Below are 21,819 nucleotides of genomic sequence, written 5' to 3' on the forward strand. Positions count from 1 at the left end.
GCCTAAGCAAGACTTTAATTTTCAACCACTATAAATTTCACCATAGGTAGCCTTAATCCTAACACCTAGCTCTCCCCATCTCATTGTAGATTCACAAACACGTTTCAATAACACAACCAGCAGAGAAAAGAGCTTTACTCTCCCCACACCCCCTCTAAGAAACAGAGAGATGTGCCTGAAGCCATTTCCCACTGCTTGCTGAGTTCATTGTTCTAGATTTTCTGAAAATGTGTAGTTCATTGTTCTTCAAGATTTCCTCCAAAGGCCTGAAATCCTGGGCCAACCTTTCCCTATATATTGAGTGTGTGTGTGTGTCTGTGTGTGCATGTGTTTTCACATGCACACGTGTGTTTGTGAGTTGGCAGAAGAGTATGCTATAGGCATGAAGACAGTGCATATCTGAATTATATTCTGCACTTTTTCATACCCCAAGGCAAAGAGACTATTCCTGTGGAGCTATAAAAATGTTCATCTCCACTCTGAGAGACACAGAGAAGGGACCATTTAGGTGAAAGGCTTCTGGTTTCTATTCTAAAATCCAAAAGATTCTATTAACCCATACTGGAAAAAAATAAAAACAAAAAATTAGCCTCAGGACTTACTTAACCATATACATGCCTCCAGGAAAGAACATTAATATTGAATATGATTCATAAGGAAAGGCATATAGCCCTCCTAGGATACTTTCTTTTCCCCTGAAGATACCGCAGTTTCCATTCCAAATAGAATGATGTGAGATGACTGAACTAAAATATTTTATCTTCCACAAATTTTCAAAAATTGAAAATACATGTGCGAATTGCTGAGTAAGCATATCTAACTTGTGCATCATCTACACCATCTTTTCTTGGGATGTACAATAGCCCAATTTCAAATACTTGGGCCTCTTAGCCAGTTTCACTAACGGTCAAAGATTCAATTATTGTGACTCTAGAATAAATAAAAGAATCGGAGGAAAGTTGTATTAGGCCTATTCATATCATTTTTATGTTTTAATGAAGCTCTACTGACAAAATCTTTGAAAAGCATATCGACTTCAATTGTCTCTCAAATGCATCCATTGCTCTACACAAGAATCCAAGGCTTTATATACTCTTGAAGTTGTTTTAGTTACTTTAATGAAATAAGATGAGTATTAAAAATAAATTAATAATAAAGTCTAAGATGAAAGTGAAACTATTGACAGTAAATTATAGCCACTCAAGCTGTAGTTTTCTATCTCAGGGAGGTTAAAAGCAAGTCTAACCATATCCAAAAACATCATCGTTGACTTTTTATTTTCAATCTCAAGTGTAAAGTGGGTTAGGAAAGTCCATTGAGGTTTCCTTGCAGTCTCCTGGGCTTCCAGTGTAACCACAGACTTTCTTAGTGCTGTCTCTTCCTGAAATCTTTGTCCATCTCTCCAGACTTCTCTGCTATCTTCCTTGTCCCCTAAACCCACTATCTAATAGTTTAGAAAATAAGAGACTACAGGGAAGCGAGAATGGTTGAGTAAGAGGCCACATGCCCACTCTACCAGATGCCTCTTTAAGTCTACTGCTGCATACTTGCCTTTCGAAGCTAAAAGGCAGAGACAACCTAGTTGAACCCATTTACTTTGAAGATGTTGGAACTAGGCTGAGAGGGCAAAAGAGCTGGCCTGAAATCATCAGCAGAAGCTGAGCAAGAACCCAGGTCTCCTAACTTTAGGTAGAATTTAATCTGTTCTGCTGAAAACACAGACCATTTGCTCTATATGCTTCCTACGAGATATTGGATCTATTAAAAACATGATGCTATTCATCCTTGTGAAAACACTTTATGGGCAATTCTTTTAAATAAGCCTCAAAATAAATTATTTGCTTAGAGAGCCAAGCTTTTATTGCTGTGAGATTAATAACTGGCTAAAGATTTTTGAAGAAGGCAGTGATTCAAATGTTCTTGATGATATGAATTCGTCTGCGGTCCAGCACCTGATTCAGTCATTTTCTTATGGCCCAAGATTAAAACATGACCAAGAGGGCTGGCAAAACGTACACATCCTTTCAAACCTTTCCATCCTCTTTGTGCATGCTGTAAACCATAGAGTCTTGGGAGATCATCAAGGGCTCCATCTTTGCAGCTTTAAGCAGCACTACTGGTTTCCTTCTTCCCTTCCTTTTATGTCTGGTTAGAGAAAGCTTTTCATTCTTTATTTAACGAAGCTATAATTGTGAGTACAAAATAAGAGTAATGACCACTCAGTGCTTTCTAGTCCATTAGATTGGGTGTTCTGTTCTTTCCCCATGTTTAGCCAAATGGCCTGACTATGCAACTCTTGCCACTCTTGGTTCTTCGTCCTCCTCCTTGTAATCCTTTTGGAATTGGGTGTATATGTATGTGTGTGTGTGTGTACGTAGAGGAAAAAAAAAATTGATAAATATGCATCAGTAACTGAAAAATATGCTACATTTCAAGAAGTATTGTTTGATTTTTGGTTCCAAATATAGTTTCACTGATTAAAGTTGGGGGAGTTACTTACATGCTTTTCTCTTTACTGGCTTCTTTTATAAGGTGATAGTAGTTATTAAATATGAGCTATAAAAGAATGGATAAAAAGCCTCACAATATGAGTTTCTTGACTCTAAAATACATCTCTTCTTATCTTTTGTCTGCTTAAATTTTTTGTTTGAAGAGACAGTGACTGCTCTCCTATCTGTCCTACCTATTAAGTTCTTTATACTATTTTAGTTGTAAATATAAAGGTATCAGGGTCCTTTGGAAGTGTACTTGCCAAAAGGGAGGAACAGATATAAACAAGAATTCTGAAAGATACTAATTCTGATAAGCTAAATTTAGGGTCGGAATTGTCGATAATACATAAAATTGCTTTCATCTGATTGAATTCTGAAAATCTCAATTTCTAAATTTCAGCTCTTCCGGCATATTTAATGGAGTCAGCAGTATTCCTGTTAAGAGCAATCAATTTTAACTGATCTTATAGCTCTCTGAGGCCTAATCAAATAGTACTTGAAGGATTTTCAAACTAAGAACTCAAGACTCAAAACCAGTTTAATATTCCCAATAACCCTAGGGTGATGGAGATGTGAGAAAGTTATGACCAAGGAGTGTGGCTAGTTACTAGATACCCGTCTAGAAATATGATCACTAATGATTCCCAGACAAGAGTCTGGGGTATCCAATTATACAAATGAGGGGGATGGTCTTAGATTAGGACACGATGCTAGGGTTCTTAGACCGTCCTCTCGTCTTCACTCCTCCCTGGGTGTCAGGGTTCAGTATAGGACCTCTGCAATCAGGCTGTCAGAGTTCAGCTCTTGGCTTAGCTACCTGCCAGCTGCTGATGCTGATTAGGTGCCTCAATCTCTCTAAACCTCAGTTTCCACGTCTGTAAAAGTGGAAAGGAAATTACAGCACTCACACACAGAATGGTTCTGATGATGAAATGGGATAATCCCCGCACAGCACTTAGCCCAGGTGCTTAATAAATGCTCATTAACTGCTACCTATTATAGAAACTATGTATTTTAAACCTTGAAAAAACCTTGAGAACCAACTATCCTAGTTCCTCCTCTTCACGATGAGACAACTGAAGCCCAGAGAAAAGCAATGACTTGCCGAACACCCCACATCTGATTCGTACAAATATGGAGACTATACCCCTGGTCTTCAACATTCTTTCCTTAGTATTATCTTACTGGGTGTGGAGGGCACAAAATATCCTAGGACCTGGTTGGTATTTCCCGACAATAATCAGAAATTGTCACAACTGCTAAGGTAAATAGAAAATGCAGGAACTGAGATAAAACATAGCACCTTAAAAGAGAGGTAAAGAACAGCAAGGCTAAGATTAAGGTGAGGATTTAGGGGTCTATGCATTTGACCCCTACTTTGTCACTGTGTCTGTGGGCAGAATATCCATTTCCTTTGCCCCGATTCTCAGAATGTAAAAGCAGAAAGAAAAATGTTATCAAATGTCACTGGATTGTTGTCAAGAAAAGCCAGTGGAAATGATTAGTCCAGCAATATAAAAATGTTCTATAAAAGCTTAATGATCAACAGTATTTAAGCAGCGTGCCACTGAGTAGCTGACAGGGTGCCCATGTTTTATAGACAGCATTTGTGGACTTTCACAATCCAAAGTTTCACCCTTTATGAGTTGTGTATAAATTTGGGAAGTGGCTGAAACCACATATCAAATCTAAACCGCTTCTGAGGCACCCTGCCAAATAAGCGTAAATATTCTAAGGAAATCTCACATGTAACACAGAGCGCGGTGGAAGTGGGTCTGTCCTTTGGAGAGCTAAGAATATTAAGGATGGCTATCTTGGGCCTTTGGAACATTTTGTTCTGGGGAAAGTAAAGAATTTCTCTGACTCCAAAGACGTGGGCTGGGTATTTCATTTTTTTACACATAATTACCTTCCCAGAAACTTAAAATCTGCATTATTCTTTTTGTTACTAATTTGGCTATAGAGACATACACTACATAAAAACCTTTTTAGCATGTAGCAAACTGCACAAAGCACTGTCTCATCCATATTTTGTCCCACAGTACATCTGCATATAAAGATACTCCATATCTCTTTGTAGAACTTAATTGAATTGAGATTATTACTGTGATAGTTTTCAAAACTGCTCCCTGAATTTCACCCCACCCCTACTATCAAATCAGAACTCCTAAAGATCAGCGACCATAACTAAGGCATCTTTGTGACCCTAATGCCTAGCATGGTAGAAAGTTAATATAAATGGAAGGGGAAAAGGAAAGAACAAAGGGAGAGAGGAAGAGAGGGAGGGAGGGAAGGAAGAAGGAGGTAGAAAAAGAAGGAAGAGAGGTACAGAGACACTGAGCTGCTATTCAGAGAAATGATAAATGGAACTCCTCTCTCGCCTAGATGTTGCTGATGGTTCCAATTAGACAAAGGTAAAGAAACCACGAAAATAAAATGCAGCCAAAGTCAACAGACAGAAAAGCTAGAGTCACCCAGAGTTACACATCCTGCTAGTACCGGTTAAGTACCCTGTGGCAGCTACCCAGTCAAAACATCTCTGATTTCTAGCCTCCTGGATGTGATGTGTTCCCCTGGTAATACGACATCACCGAATATAGCCAGAGCAGAAATTTCGGAGTCCTCTATTGGGGAAAGTCAGCGGCTCATCATGGAGAAAAAGAGACTTAGCAGAGAATTCTTTCACCGAGAGTCCAGTGAGCACAGTGACACTATCCAGTCGGAGACGCCAAAGACCTTATCATTGAAAGAGCCTTGAAAGTCCTCTCCTCATGGCTGAAGGGAGGCAGTGTCCTAAAGATACCCACAAACGCTTCTCCTGTAAAGGGATCATCATCAGAAATGCACAGACATTTTCTGGCCATAGACATATGGAAAGATGGGCAAACAGAGTGGCACAGCAGAGACAGGAAACTACAGTCGGAGGATTAAAAAAAAAGGCCAGGGGGGTGGGGAGGGGGCACTGCAAGAATTCCAAAGGTCCTATGGCAAATGGCATCCATTTGCAATAAACCCACCAGTAGTAAAGGAAATGAAATAAACAGAACATTTACAATTTAGAAGGAATTTCCATGAGTATTAAAGTAGTGATCAGACTGGTCCAAAATTCTGAACCTCTTACTGACAGCAATTTTTGTGTTGAGTCTCTCTTTTGGCTTGCTCTGCCCCCAACCTCACTCCACCCTCTCAGACTGTCTCTCTGCACCCCTGCGGGCAGTCGCAGAATCCTAAAGCGACCCAGGGTAGACATCCATTCCTAAATGGTAGCGCTCAATTGGGAATATTGTTCTTTTAACCTGGATTAGAATGAAATCCAATAGGAGAAAGCGGAAAATGTGGCACGGGGCCCCTGGGAATTTGGGCTTGATACGCCGTGATGGATCTCCTTGTCACCTCTAGTTGCTGTGATTCCATGAGACTCACCGTATCTGGGTAATTTGTTCTTGTCACCTATAGCAGGCAAGGCTAATAGATACATCAGCCCAGAAAGCAACTACAGGCAGCATTTCAAGATATAACCAAGAGGACAATACCTACCCAAAGCTCAGAAACGATGTAAAATAAATTGCCCTTTGTGACTACCTTCAAGTTGAACTTCATCTATACTTTTCAATTACCTTGCAGAGTGCGTATTAAACTCAGGCTAACTGAGGAATTTTTCAGTCAGAAATTGTAAAATTTAGGACAGAGCACGATCCCTATTGGCCTTCATTGACCAGACACATTTTTAATTGAATAAGTGAATGGAGTAAGCAGGGCTGCAGGAAGAATAGATGAGTGAGTACACAAATTATTATCTCTAAATTGAATCTGTCCAGTTTTCATTCATTCATCACTTGACATTAATTGAGTAGGTACGACATAAAATATTTTATTAATTCATTTAAATTATCATAACTTGAAAAATAATAAAATTGAATTTCTTTTAAATTATTATTTTTAGACTTTTCATTGACTCAAGGAGTCCTCCTTTCTATTAATCCAAATCATGAGGATATCCTAAAATCACATTATGTGTTTCTGTCTCTACTTACAACTTCAGAAATCCCAGTTTAAAAATATGATCTGAGCAATGTCAAATATTTTATCTATTTAAATCATAAGTAATTTCTAAGATGTATGAAAATTACCTAACAGGTAGTCTGTCATATGCAAAGTGATTTCCAGCCATCATATCTAAGGCTGGAACTTAAACCTAAAGAAGAATAGTTAACAAGGTTTGTTTTGCTGAGTAAATTAAAACCAAAGCCATTCTTATCACATGTCTTACCTTTTCCAGGGAAATATCCCCATCTTCTCAACCTCAAGGTCTGGCCCCTGGGGCAGGTATGTAGTTAGAATAAAGATTTAAAATGAGTCACTGGTTGAAAGAGGTGTGTGCTTTATCTGATGCTAGAGAATGCTAATAAGAGTTAATATAATCTGGCTTCTAACTCACAGAATTTGGGGGATAAGATGAAAGAAGTAGACCTGAAAATATCCAGAATAATCTTCCACCATCCTGCAGTATCTAATGTGGAAAAATGGTATCACGGTAAATTTCCAATAATTACATTCTCGATCTACCAGTCAGATAGCAAGGCATTTCCCAGCGCATCCTCATGGAGGTCTTTTCCCAAGGGCACAGTGTGGTCCAGTCCAAATCTGGGTCCTTGGACACATTGTGAGTTGAGTCACTAAATTCTAAAGGAGTAAACCCAACATTTTCTACTGGCACAGAAACAGCTTTAACATTTGGGGCTGAAAGGTATTCATGGGTCATACTAGGCTAGAGAAAGACCTTGGAGACTACTGGCTTCCTTCATGACTATGGATGGGTTGGGGTGAGGGACAGGTCTAATGTTGAGGGCTGAAGTTCCCTTAAATTCACCTTGTACTCTGAATGCTCTATTCTAATTCTGCACAGGCTCTTTGGGCAATAATAGTGGAAACACTTCAAGTTAGAGCTCCAAACCAAAGAGAATCTAGTACCTTTTTATAATTATAGTCAACCCTCAATTATATATGTGTATGGTAGAAAGTAGTGTCTTCAATAATAAAATAATAATTTATGGTTGACTTCACAACATGTTCTATATTTGGAGTTTTTCTTTTGTTTTTGGCAACATCAACAGACGTATTTTCCTAATTAGTTTGACCCCGATTAATGTTACAATTAACATTCTCTGAGCGTACATACACACACGCACACTACTCACCGATTGATGGTGGGGAGAATGCCCAGAAACATATTGTGGGATAGGGAAAGGTGGTCTGAGATTATGTTTTTGCTGCCGGCAATTCACAAACTACATCATCTGAATCAATAGTGAGTTGGCTGCATTTATACCAGGCACTTCCTAGAGCCAAATAATCACATTAGCTAATTCCCATCCATAAGATATACGTAGCTGCAGTAATTACTTATTAAACTAAGTCTACCCAGCACAGAGAATTTTTTTTTCAAACAGGATTACCTAGTTTTACTCTTTATGCCAATCCAATTAACAAGGTAATTGCCAGATCTGTCCAGTACCGGCTGCTCTACAGGCCCAGCCGACTTCTCGCTCGGGCTTGGAGATGTTTGGGGATGTAAGTGGCCAGAGTTAGCTCTCAGTCCTGCCACTTTGGGGGATTCAGCACCGCCTACCTTGATTTCCTCAATACTCCTTCGAGAATTATCCCCTCTCCCTTGATGGCACAAGTGGCCTGGCCTTCCGAACAGGCCCCCTGCCCCCCCACCCCCACCCCCACCCGTGGCGTCTGACCCTGGAGGCCGCTCACCTATCTTCTCCTCGGCTTGGCTGCTCTCCGCAGTCTCCGTTGGAGGCTGGGCCGTTGCCTTGGCAGCAGCATCCTCTGCAGCAGGGGTGGTGGCGGCAGCAGGCACGTCGGCTTGTTTAGGCTCCTCCTTGGCTGGCGCGTCTTCGGCCTTGGAGGACGGCGAGTTATCAGTGGAAGCTTTAGTGGCACTTTCTGTCTCAGCAGAGCCGGCCTTCTCCTCCGAGGCGGCGGGAGCCTGGGGGGCTGCCTGCTCTGTGGCAGCATCGGGGGCGCCCTCCCCCTTCTTCTCCTCGGAAGGAGTTTCGCCGGCTTTGCCGGTCTCCTCGGGCTTGGGGCCGGCGGCGGGGGCCGCTTCGGCGGGAGCGGAACCTTCTCCCTCCTTCTTCTCAGCGCCGTCAGCGACGGGGGCTTCATCCTTCTCATTCGCCTCCCCCTCGGCGGCTGGGGCATCACCCTTCTTCTCTCCTTTGAGCTTTTTCCTCGTTATGTGTCCACGGAAGCTGGCCTGAATTTTGGTCGCGGCCTTATGGGCTTTATCTTCTGGTTTGATGCCATCCTGTTCAATCTTTTGGTCCTCGTCGTTTTTTTCAACCTTTGTGGAGAAAGGAGAAAAAAAGGAGAGATGGAGTAATGTTCTCTTCCGTCAAATCACAGCATTCGACAAACACTTATTGAATGACTTATTCTGTGCCAGGCACCTTACTGGGAGTCAAGACATCGGCAATACCCTGGAAATTCAAAGCAAGCCTCTCTCTTTCCCTGGTGAAGAATTTAAGAGAGAACACATTATTTTATGGGAAAATTAATGTCCTTTTGGCCTTCCAGGATCACTGGCATGGTTTTATATGTCTTTTTCCCCCCCAAGTCAATGTCTCTCCTGCCAAACTTAAGTCAGCCTTTTTGTGGATGGACTTTGACAATTCAAGCCACACCCACCCTAGGTTTTCATCAGACAGCTATGAAAGATATTGGTTTTTCAGGGTTTCTGAGAGGAACTCTGTGAAAGACTTTATGATTTAAAAAAAATACTGTGGAAAAGTCTATTTGTTTCCCCAAGATTTTAAGTCTGGTCAGGAAACCAATAGGTTTGGGGCAAAGAGTATGGTAAGGGTTTTAAACAGCAAATTCCACCAGGGTCTTGTGCAAAATGCAGATAAGTTCCAGGGCTTTGAGGGGTTTGTTCAGGATGTGATAACTCAGAATGCTGGTGACAAAGTGACTTTACTCTCCTCTGTGTGTGGTCCAGCATCAGCAATGAACATACCAGACCTTCAAAATCTGAATTCAGAAAATGGTCATTGTCCCTGAGTTTTAAAAAAAAGAGTGGAAAACACTGCATCCACTTTTGAAAGAGTGGCATGTGTTCACTTAAATCACGATTTCTTATTCCCGAAACAATTTAAACTTAAAATTAGTTTTATATCATCATCAATAGAACCATCCTAGGACTGAAGGCGTGAGACTAGAATACAAAGTTTTTACAACTTGATCATGTTACAGCGTAACATAGGCTGCAAATAACTTTTTCCACACGGATATTAAATCAGAGGATAGGAGTAGAAGGTATAGTCATGAAAAGAAATGTCTAGGCAAGTACTCAGAATTCTATATAGCTCCGTTGCCCACCAAGGTACCCCAGCGTGGCTACGTATAGTCCCCATATAACCATTATGTTAGTTTCAGGTATACAACATAGTGATTCAATATTTGTGCATATTGCAAAATAATCACCACAATCAGTCTAGTTAACTTTTGTGAATACTGTCTCAGGAACTGGGAAAATACAGCAGTGAAAAATGCAGCAAATTTCCTTCACGAGACCAATAATTAAAAACGCTTATCATGTACCAAGTCCTCTGCTTGGCCCCAATCTCAACCTTGGCCTGACCTTGGCCTTTGCTCCAGTTCAGGATGCAAATCACAGCTGGCCAACACAAGGCATGCTTTCCACCTGTCATACCAGTTCTGCCCGAGTGACCCAGACCCTGTTCGTCATGACGTAGACCTGTCTGACATTCTTTGGACAAACATATGGGCCTGTATTGCTTAGGTCCAACAACATGCTAGTGGGTACACAAAGGTATTTTTGAAAATAAGCGAACATGTGAGAATAGAAGCAGGGTTGATAAATTTCTGGTAAAACTCAAGGCAAGTTTTTCTTCTTCCTCAGTTAAGTGCGCATGTATCCCTACAAAAAATGGAGTGCATGAAAGCACTCTGGAGGGGCCCATTCTGCTCCCTCCTCCCGATGCCTTGCCGCCACGCTGCTCAGTGCTCTGTTGCACTACACCTTCCTGCTCTCCTGCTGCTCTTGATGACTCCTGCTGGGATGCACACAGCACAATCTGGGGCAGGGGAGCAGCTGTGCCTGCCAGGAGCTCTTTGCTCAGAGATGGAAGCGTAACCCGGTTAAATTAACAGTTGTGAATGAAGCATGCAGCCAAGATGTTGTTAATTTATTTGACTCTATCTTGAGTTTTCTGAGTGAGGCACCATCTTACAGGATAGGACATCGGCACTTGGGCCTTGATGCCAAGTGGTTCTTTAATACAAATACTGCTCCTTGTGAAAGTAAATAAACCAATTCTTTCCTAGTAGGCAGGTGCGCAGAAAAGACCCTCTGGTGACTCAAGAAAACTACATCACCCTTTCTCTTTAGGAACGCAAAGGAAAGGGGATGAAACTCTTAAAACACTAGAAAACATGGAACAAAGCTGAGAGTCTGAATGACATAAAGAAGATACTTTACAGGGATAAAGGAAGAACCCCTCCAAGTTCTTTACACCTCTATCCCCAATCTCTCTCTCTCTCTCAGTTTCTCAGATCATCTGCCACTTTACTTTTCCGCATAATCAGGACTTAAGCTTCTGGGCACAGCCTCTACAATAAAATGATTATTTAGAAAGGCTCAGACTAGACTTGGGTGCCGAGATTGTGGGGTTAGGCTCACCTGAACAATCCAGGAGTGTCAGGAACACAAGATAGGAGGGGGTGGGCAGGAAAGGAGAGAAGTGAAAAACCATAGTTAGGAGAGACGTGAGACAATCCTACGAGAGCTGGGTGCCCAAGTAGGTAGATACACCTAAAGAAGTGCTCAAAGTACCCCCACAGACATGCAGCTTCTCCTGGAGGAACTGCTGGACCACTTAATATTATTAGAGATTTAGGGGGGTTGGATTTTTAGAAATTGGGTGGAAATAGACAACTAATACAAATTGTACAGATAGTCAGAGGGAAAGAGACAGAGATCAAGAGGGAAGGAGAAAAGAAGGGAAGAGAGGGGAAGGAAGAGGAGGAGGGGAGTGGGAAGGAAGGAGGGGAAGGGAGGGAGGAAACCAGCCTAAGATGAGGTCAGACTTAAGTGATTGAACAGAGGCATCCAGAAACAAAAATATTTTAAGTAAAAACTGGGTCTTAAGCCAGACAGTTTCGGATTGTGTGTGTGCATCTTTCTCTTGTACCTGTAATTAATTCCGTAAATATGGCTTAAACTACAGGTTCTTTTCTGGTAAAATTCCTTTCATGGTACTAGAGGTAGCTGTATTGGGAGTGTATTTTGCTGAGAAAGGAGACAAGAAGAAAGAAAACATTTCCCCAGACTGGCTGTGGGGGAGGCCCAAGATGTCAGGCTACATAGACATTTTCCCAACTGGAAATGGAAGAGCTTGCCTAAAACAAGAACAGGTGAGCCTAGAGAAACCAGAGATTACCCACTACACTCAGCACAATCCTTTCAGCTTCTAAAAGGGAAAACCTGTGCCCTGAAAAGTTAAGTCACTTGCTTCAACAGATAGCATGAGTGAATCAGTCAGTGGCCCCATGTGTATTTGAACTCAGGTCCTCTCCCCTCCCACCCACCCCCAAGTCCAATTTTATTGCATCAGTGACCTGGAATAACTTAGTCTTTCTTGTGGAAGATTGTCCATAAAGCATCATGTGACCATCCTGATTCATCTCTTCATTTAACAATACTGCATGCCTGGGCTGGCCACCACAGACACACTAGTGAGCAGATGGAGACTGTATCTAGCCACATAGGACTCTTTTTAAAATACCCCTTAAAAAAATAAAAATAAAAATAAAATACCTCTTAAAAAAATAACCTCATAGTATCTAACAATCAATCATTTCCCAGGAATTCAAAGAGACACCTGACCTTACATCCCCTTCTATAGGAAGGCCAATAGTCTAAACATGTCATTCAGCAATGGAGGAGGTCGATAAAAAGGGGAGCCTGGTATTTAATGGCTAAAAAGAGTCAGTTTATAGTCTCATTAAAAATATTTATGTTTTAAACTCAGTCTGGCCATAAGCTTTGTGCTGAGCTCTGATGAAATTCTTTCATTTTTACATGGGATTGTTGCTATTTGTGAATTAACTAATGTGGACTTGCCAATTCATTTCCTTACGCATAGGAAGAGGGTCAGGATGAGTTACCATAATTTTTTTCAGGAATCTTCATTGCTATAGTTTAGAATTTTTACTGAACAATTTGTTTGAGAACTCTGTAATTTATGAAGTCTTAAAGAAAACCAGGGTATGGGAAATCTTTATTTTTCAACCAAGGCTAATATCTTGGATGACAATTGGTTTGAAGAAGATGAAGGGTACCATTCTACTAACTTGCTGGGATCTAGTCAAATTTTAAAGTCGTTAGGTGAAAGGGCAATACTTTTCATCCCCATTTAAGAATCACAGGTAAGAAAGCCAAATATAAGAATTAGCTATCTCATACCCAACATTGGTGCTCTGGTTAATGGTTTCCTTTCCCTCTTGGCGGAAGAGAGAGTAGACAAATTAGGATTCAGTCTAAGATGTCCAAACATTTGCGTTTATTATGTTACCAAAGAGCTTTAGGCAACAATCTATAAATGCCTAACTTTCAGGACTAAAATAACATCATCCATTCAACTGGGACACTTCAATTTATTTAACTTTTTCTAATTATCATAGGAATACTTCAGCCTTCCAAGCACAGAAAAATGTGGCCCTCTATCTCCTTTGCTAGCTCTAAATACTACGGTGATAATACTTCAAATTTTCTCTGAAACAGGATTGAATTTTTAATGCTTTAAAAAATAATTGGTGTGCACCAGCTCTAAGAACATCTTTAGCAAACCAAAATATTTCCAATTTGACTGAGCAAAAGATATTTCCAAGAAGCAAAATCAAAGGGCCAGAGATCTCAGAACCAGTACAGAGTATGGATGGACATGTATGAATCTAACATATATCTACTTTTGGTTCACTCTATTTTTTATTAATAATTTATTGAAGTGAAATCCACATAAGAAAATTTCACTCTATTTTTCAGCTTAGTTGGCTTTGAGCATAGTTGATAGCATATACTTTAGGAGAAATGTCCACATATTGAAGAAGCTCCCAGTGGAGCTTCTGTACTTGCTTTACTTGCTTTGAATCTAGTCAAAGATCAGAAATCCAAAGAATTGCCCCTTATGGAGGAGGGAAAGGAGGATGGGCCAACCTTCTCCAGCTCTGTAGAGGAAGTGTCTTCAGGTTTCTGGGCATTTCTAGGGAAGAAGGTGCCATTTAAATGATGAATAGGCACAGCTGGGATACAGGGGTCTCTTAACACTCAATCTGGTTTGCACGTCTAACGGTGTGAGGAGGTGGGGGGCAAGATGCAAGCAGATGCTATGAAACTGTTGTGCAATAGCCAACAATGGCCATTTTTTTACACTCTGATTTTCAGTCCAGTGAAGAGCATTTTTTTGGTTCCTGGGCAGGTGTGAACACGGACATACGATAATAGAAATTCTCCAAGGGAACGTGAGATATCAAGAGTGACTTTGCAAGTCCTGGTACAGTGGTAGTGAGGGAGTTCTCTTCTCCCCTTCCGATGAAGCGTGCAGGATAACACCACAGCTCCAGAGTCATAATAAGTGGGCATAAAATGCTCACTGACTGACCGGCTATATAGAAAACCAAATATCCCGCATCCGAAACTGGAATAGTAATGTAAAGTTTTCAGATTATAGCTGGTGATCAAGATACAGGTCTTCAGTGCACTTTCACATATTATTTATTTAACACGTACCACCTAGCTACTTCCTAAAGAATACGAGGTGACATATTCAACTCAGTATAAAGCATTACTGGTGGAGAACTCAGTTTCCATTCGAAAGACTTATCTTTTATTTTATTTTGTATACGTATAACTCTATTTGTCCCACAAAGACAGATGGAGATGAGGCAAAGAGCATATTATAACTGGCAACTTCTAACAGACAAAAGTCAGCATATAAAAGACTTCGTCTATTTTGTTCACAGTGGAATCTCCAGTTTCTAGAACGGTGTCTGGCATATAGTAGATGCTGAAATATTTGTTGAATGAATCCAAAGGTTGAACTTCTCAATTACTGCCATTTCAGAAAGATGATGATAGGGAAATTAATTTGGGATTCCATTTTGTCAGCTTTTCAAATCCTTCATTTTCCAGTGATGGACTTCAAGAGCATCTGGCTAAGACAGGTATATGTTTCTCCAACACCTATCTGAATAACTGACTTCATGTGGTGAGGTTGAACAGAGAAACCAATTATAGAAATGAAGGAGCAGGGATCAGACAAGGAGAGAAGTCACAAAACTATAGAAATGACATTGATAATAACAATTTTAAAAGCACTTAGAAATGGAAATAAATTTAAGAGAAAACAACTGACATTCATCTTACCCATGTTTCGGCTGGAATCATAGCAATCAAATTATTTTTCAAAAATATATCTCTGCTTTTCACACGTTGAAGAGGTGAAAATAGTCATGGAAGATTGTTGGAGACTCTTTCCTTCCCTCTGTTTAGTCTGTATAATGAGCCTCAGGGCCTAAGGCTGTGGGCTGGAGATGACTAGTTTCTTAAATACTCAAGGAAGGAAGCCCTCCTTCCTCAAATGGGGGCTGGGAAGATGTACATACTCATAAGATGAGGCACATACTTATCTACCACTCAGGACCCATGCTGGACAGAATAATTTGACTAACCTCTTTCAGAAATGCTTTAGGTATGGCAAACAGAGGTATAAGTCACCTAACTGAATGAAGCGTCAAAGTGACACCCAAGCAAACACCTGCCGAGAGTCAACTCTGAAAGGAAGGGGCTCAACCCTTGAGCAGCAGAAGCAGATTCTCTGATGAGAGTTGTTGATTGCAGTTCACTACAGGTACTAGCGTTCACTACCTCTACATGTTGTTTGCTAACTCTACAAGTTGTTCACTACCTCTTAAGTGGCATGCTGGAAGGAGGGAGAAGTGGACAAGGTGAGGAGATACTAAACCCTGCTCTTGGAGAGGTCTCTAGGCCTACAGTGGCCGCTGAGCTGGGAACAAAATAGAAGGACTCCCCGTTAGGCTGCTGAAGGGGCTGGACTCACAAACCAGACCGTGAGAGGGATTGTGAGGCTTCCTCTGCTAACAACTGGAGAAAGAAGGAAAACAGGGGCAGCCAACACATCTGGGAAAAGACAGAAAGCTACCTAACCGGCAGCCAGCCCCTTGTACCACCATCACAGGTGAAGCCCACCCAGTTGAACATTCCCAAGAGCAAACTACACACCCAACTGCTGGAGAAGATGCTCAGAGCCAACCCGCAGGAAGAGAAGCCCCAGAGCCCAGGGAATGTGGCCAAAAACTGCCTTCCTTTCAGGTAAGACACTGCAAAATGTCTCTGATCAGATGTTCAGGAATATAAAACATGAGATAAATATTTAATTAAACTGCTATATTCTTCCTACTATATTGGATAGTGGTTATTGATTTATTTGTTTCTTACTTAAACCTCTTTCATTATGAAATGAAATTTATTACATTCTAAGTACTTGATAAATTTTGTTCAACAAACGAATGAGTGAAAGAGACCTTCCGCAACCATTCTAATGTGTGCCCTTTCCCAAGTATTGTCACTGTTGGTCTAGTTACCTAGTTTTTTCTTCTTTGTCCTTATATTCACCTGATATATACAATATTTTTATTTCATTATTAACTGAATTGTCCCGTGGACTGTAAACTCTCTGGAGGCAGGGACTTGTCAGTTTTGTACAATCCTCAAAGCTTTGGTACCTAAAATAGTGCTGGCACATAGGTAATGCTCCAAAAATATTTATTTGTAGTTGTTGTTAAGTGACTGCCTGCCATGCCATGTTATCAATCAGAGAGCATGTAAACGGGCAGCACCTAGCTAACTGGCTGAGCATCATTGCTTCTCTCTGGGAAACTAATGCTCAGGGCCTTTGTCGAGCTATTCTCCAGCAACCATATCCCTCTCTCCTCTTACATTTATGGGTTAGTATCTCAATGAGTCAGTATACAGTTAGTATTTCCATTCGGTTCTCATCAAAACCATGTGAGGAACACATCACTGTGCCTGCTTTATAATTGAGATAAATTAGGAAACAGAAAAGGCCCCAGGTTTATCCCGACTCTAAAGACTGAGCCTTCCCTCAATGCCACTCCTTGTTCAGTGCTTTTTAAAATAGCTTGTAGGAAGCTGGTATTCTCCAGTGGTAAGAGCATGGACTATAGAGTTAGATGTGTGTACCTTCAAATCTCGGCTCTGCCACTGAATTACCAGCTCTTGACTTCATCATTTTCCTTGTCTGTAAGATGGGGGGATAACAGGGCTATCTCACTGGGGCATTGGGAGGATTACATGAGTTAATGTATATAAAGTACCTGGCACAGTCCCTGATGTATTGTCCATTCTCAAAAAGGGACAGCTAATTTTCCCATCATAATCCCTGTCATCACCACTCTCATCTCAGGGTAATTTCTACATCACCATTAGACAAGTCCATGAAACTTTATTCATCTCCATGACTGCTGGTATCTCCACCCAGGGAGGGGAGAGTCCAGTTCCTTCACTCTATAGTACTATCTATCCTCAAAGAGATAAGCAAAAAACCATTTAAATATGCCACAATACTCAATCTAGTTCTTTCCTATCCTTGAGAAGGGGGCAGATCTGTTTACTTTGTCATGAATAAATCATAATCCTACTTTTCTAACACCTAACACACCAATTCTCTCTAACTTTATCCATGTCTAAACCACCAGATGGTCCAGCATCTTGGTGATGAAAATTCACTTAAACTAGAAATCTATTCACCCCCCCCAACCCCCTGTCCCACAAAAACTCTCATATAGCTACTATTTAATATCTCTATCTCACTATCTGGCTATATCCCTTCCACTACCAGGAAAACAACAGCCCTGCAGGTTCTGACAGCTCGTTTATTTACCATCTTTGGTAAAAGCTGTGGAGGCAGATGCCAAACACTTTGTGAAGGATTAGCTTAGGAGCACATGGTCTTGAGGAGAGAGGGACATCAAGATTTGGGATTTCCAGCTCTATCCAGCGCACACCCATTGGATAGTTAGTGAAACTACTCTGAGTGTCATTGTACCTAATACACAGTGAGGGTACATAACATGTGTCATCAGAGTGTATGTCATTATGAAGTCTAGTTGATAGGAGATGGAAAAGAACTCGAGATGCCATTCACTTAAAAAAAAAGTGACAGTAACTTGAATTTTTATATTATGGGCTATGAGGTACTTTCCATCTCATAAAATTGTTCCTTGAAGAGTTTCAATGAAGTAGACTGAGCAAGTGTGCTATCTCCTTCATAAAATAAAGAAACCAAAACACAGATTGGTGGAAAGCCCCACAAATGGTAGAACAGGTCTTAGATCTAGGGCTCCAATCTCCCTACATTTTTAAGGAAACTAACAGAGAATTCAATCTAAGAATTCAACAATAAATACACAGAAAAGAAGAAGAAGAAGAAGAAGAAGAAGAAGAAGAAGAAGAAGAAGAAGAAGAAGAAGAAGAAGAAGAAGAAGAAGAAGAGGAGGAGGAGGAGGAGGAGGAGGAGGAGGAGGAGGAGGAGGAGGAGGAGGAGGAGGAGGGGGAGGGGGAGGGGGAGGGGGAGGGGGAGGAGGAGGAGGGGGAGGGGGAGGAGGAGGAGGAGGAGGAGGAGGAGGAGGAGGAGGAGGAGGAGGAGGAAGAAGAAGAAGAAGAAGAGGAAGAGGAAGAGGAAGAGGAAGAGGAAGAAGGGGAGGGGGAGAAGAAAAGTGTCACTGACTAAGTAGCAATCCTATTATCAGCACTAAGACTACTTGAAGTACTTTTTAATGAACAGAACTGGTCTGCATTTCAGGTCCTATAACAGGTGGCTCCAGAATCTCTACATAGGCAGGATTAGGGGCAGGAACATGCTTGGAAAGGGCATCTAGGTGATTTTTCTTGAAACTGCACTTGCACAGCAAGCATACTGCTTTGTACAGTATGCTTATTTCTATGAGGTGGCTGATGGGATGATTTTGCGGGGACATTGCTATCTGTCAACAATAATTTGTATATGCCTTAGGGTCTATATCAATCACCAGGTCAGTGATTGCCCATTTAGAAGATTACTTGAGAAATAAAGGAAAAAAGAAAGAACACGTATGTTTTCTTTCTGATTCTAGAATATGTGTTGTGTATTCTTCCATGTGTGGAAAAAAACAATTGAGTGTTTTTGGTGGGGAGGGGTGGGGAAGTCAGGTCAATGGCATAGAGTTTCAAGACGAATAGACTTACTTCCATTTCAACTGGATTTCTATCCCCAAGCTATTGGATTGTTTAAGGGCAAATATTTACGCAAGACTCTAGAAAAAGCTGTAAATCATAACTGAGTCTAAATTTGCTAATGTTGTTATCCTTGTCATTCTTCTTTTCTTGCCCCTCCCTTCATTTTTGGCATCGAATTCTCTCTAGGCCATCAGGCACTAACACTCATTGATTACGTGTTCCCTGGCATGGCTTTTGGCACAAACGATTTGAGTTCAAGTTCTGGTCCAGCCATGACTTAAATGTATGACCTGGAATAAATTACTTAATTTCTTTAGAATTCAGCTTCTTCATCCCTCATATTGGGATACTAATACTTACTGTGCAGAATTTCTTGAGGATGAAAGAAAATAGTATTTGTAAAATGTCTAGTATTTAAAAACTCAATAAATAATTACCTGGAAGAAGAAAGTACAAGTGAAGTGAAAATTGCTACTCTCTGGAGACCAGGGATTGGGTGCAGTATTTGATAAATATTTTATGGGTTTCTATCTCTGATAGCTTATGGAGAAATTTTTCAGGACTATGCACATTTCAAAAGAAAACCTCTTTGAAGCTATGAAAAATACCCTCAGATCCTTGCAGAAAATAATTCTAATAATAAATTGAAAAATTTTATAGTACTATGTGTCAACTACTCTTCTAAGCACTTTATTGTACGTTTTATATATATATATATATATATATATATACACAAATACATTTATTAAATGTAATTCTAACAAGACTATGCAATGGGTACTATTATTTTACAGGTGAAGAGGCTTAGGCACAGAGACATTAAATGACGCTCAAAATCACACAGCTAGGAAGTAGCAGAGCTAAGATTTGAACTCAAAATACTTGTACAGGTTGCACGTGGAGTAAAAGGAGCCTAGGACGACAGGGCTGCTCTACTCGCTGTGGGCATTTTCTCCAGGCTCCCAGGCAATGTGAGAGTGGAGTGCAGCGTGGGAGAATCCAGAGCAGGACTTGGTCACAGCCAATGCCTGCCAAGGCTGAGCTAGTTACCAGCATCTAAAAGAACAGGCTTCAGAGCTGTCACCCCAATTTCATCTTCCCCTGTCACAATCTCTTTACAGTAGAAAAGTACAAATACATTTTCAAAGCAGGGGTTGTGGTATCAGGACCTCACCACCCAGGTGATGCTGTGACTCGTTTTCCTTGTGAAGATTTTGACAGGGAAGATTCGTACTTGAGATGTTGAGAACAGCCCAGAGACCAGGTTTCCTATTAATTCTGAAAGCAGGAGAGAGAAAATATCAGAGAGCAGAGAAAGAAATACTGGGGGAAGTGTGAGACGAGGGCCTCAGGTCAGGAATCATGGCTATTTAATTAAATGAGAAAAGCAGAAGAATAAGCTGGAGCCACTTTTATGCTTATCAGAGGCAAGGGGCTGAGCAGGTGGTAAAGGTTTATTCCAAAGTCTGAGCATTTAAATCCAGCCAGAGTTCCTGAATTAAACATTGCCTTTTTCTTGAACCAGCTCTTCTTGTTACGTGACTCACAGTTGTACCGAGGCAATTAGAGAAATCTATCTAGAACTGTTCCATGGATGTCACGCTTGTTGCTCTGATTATATTCTCAAAAAAATATATACTATGTATGCCACACAGCTCCTTGGAGGAGTTTAGTGACTATTCATCACGGCACGAAGAACCAGCTTTGTGGTTTTGCAGGGAGAAAACACTGCACTCTCTGAAGCCATCAAGGAGAGGAAATTCCCTCTTATCTGTTTTCGAAACTAGGTAAGCAGATTCTCCAACTTCTGGATTAATCCAGATGAAGGTGCCTTCCAAAGATTTATGATAACCTGATCTCTGAGCCAAAACAATTAGGCTGGGTAATTGGGTAAAATTAAGGAGGTATTAAGTCTGATTCTGAGGTCTTAAAGTCAGTGAAAATTACTTTCCTTTCTTCTTGATGCAGAGACAACTGTGAGATGTGCCGTAAGCCCCTGACGTGACCCAAAGTGCCCCACAGAACACCAAGTCCGTGCCCAGCACTGTGAAACTCCAAAAACTGGGGAGCTTTACAGACATGTCATAACACGCGGAAGCCTTGGAGACTATGCTGAACTCCAGAGTTCCAGGAAGGTAGGATAATGCCACCACTCTTCCCACAATTCTGATTTAGTCATCGGAAATCAGTGATACTCCTGTGTCAGCTCAGGCCTAGACCCAAGACTAGGAATAAAAGATTCCCAGGGCAATTCAATAGCCATGTCCCCCTGTGACTGGGGCAACTCAATGGCTTTAGGTTAGAATAATCCCCTAGTAAATCCCAAAGCCAAAGTCATAGTAAAAGTCACATCAAACTCTGGTAGCTGCCCGGTACCTCTGCAGCCTCTAGTAAGTGGGTGCACATCAGCCTGGCTGTGCACCCCAGAGACATACAACAGGAGGTTTAAATCACTGTGCAGAGTCAAGGTAATAACGGCACAGTTGGTGGCAATAGCGGAGTGGGTGTACGTTAAAGACATAAAGATTCTCCTTTTACCACATGTCTGAAATTCCACCGTGGAGCATTATTCCCTTATTTTAAGGTTTAAAACAGGCACTGAAAGCCAACACTATAGAAGCTCTCTTCATTGGTCTGTCTTCCACTCTGTGCTACACATTTTTTATGAGATTAAGCTAAAATAGAGTTATGGTTTCATCATAACATGCCCTCCCCCGCCCCAAAAAGTCTTTAAATATTCCCATTGCTTAGCAAGCTAAGAAGATATGCATCGCTTCAACATTGGAGAAATTCCTGGAATGGACCCAGTCTGCCCTTCCTGCTTCTCTCATGAGCACACCCTTTACTTTAACCAAGTAGATCCACATACCGCTCACTGAACATGCTTCTCCCTCCAAAAGTTCTGTGATGTCACTAACAATTTGGCCCTCCAATCTTGTGTGTCCGCTGAAACCCCACACACCCTTCGTGACTCATCCC

General features: G+C 41.1%; 1 protein-coding gene across 1 annotated transcript in view; it reads right to left on the reverse strand.

The window, feature by feature from the left end:
* Positions 1-21,819, reverse strand: part of GAP43 (growth associated protein 43) — a 93,505-nt gene that overhangs the window by 33,165 nt on the left and 38,521 nt on the right. The window contains exon 2 of the mRNA XM_057697487.1: positions 8,256-8,847. Within this exon, the coding sequence (XP_057553470.1) occupies positions 8,256-8,847 (592 nt within the window). The remainder of the gene's footprint in view (positions 1-8,255; positions 8,848-21,819) is intronic.

Source organism: Hippopotamus amphibius, chromosome 10 (assembly GCF_030028045.1).
Source record: "Hippopotamus amphibius kiboko isolate mHipAmp2 chromosome 10, mHipAmp2.hap2, whole genome shotgun sequence".
Lineage (NCBI taxonomy): Eukaryota > Metazoa > Chordata > Mammalia > Artiodactyla > Hippopotamidae > Hippopotamus > Hippopotamus amphibius.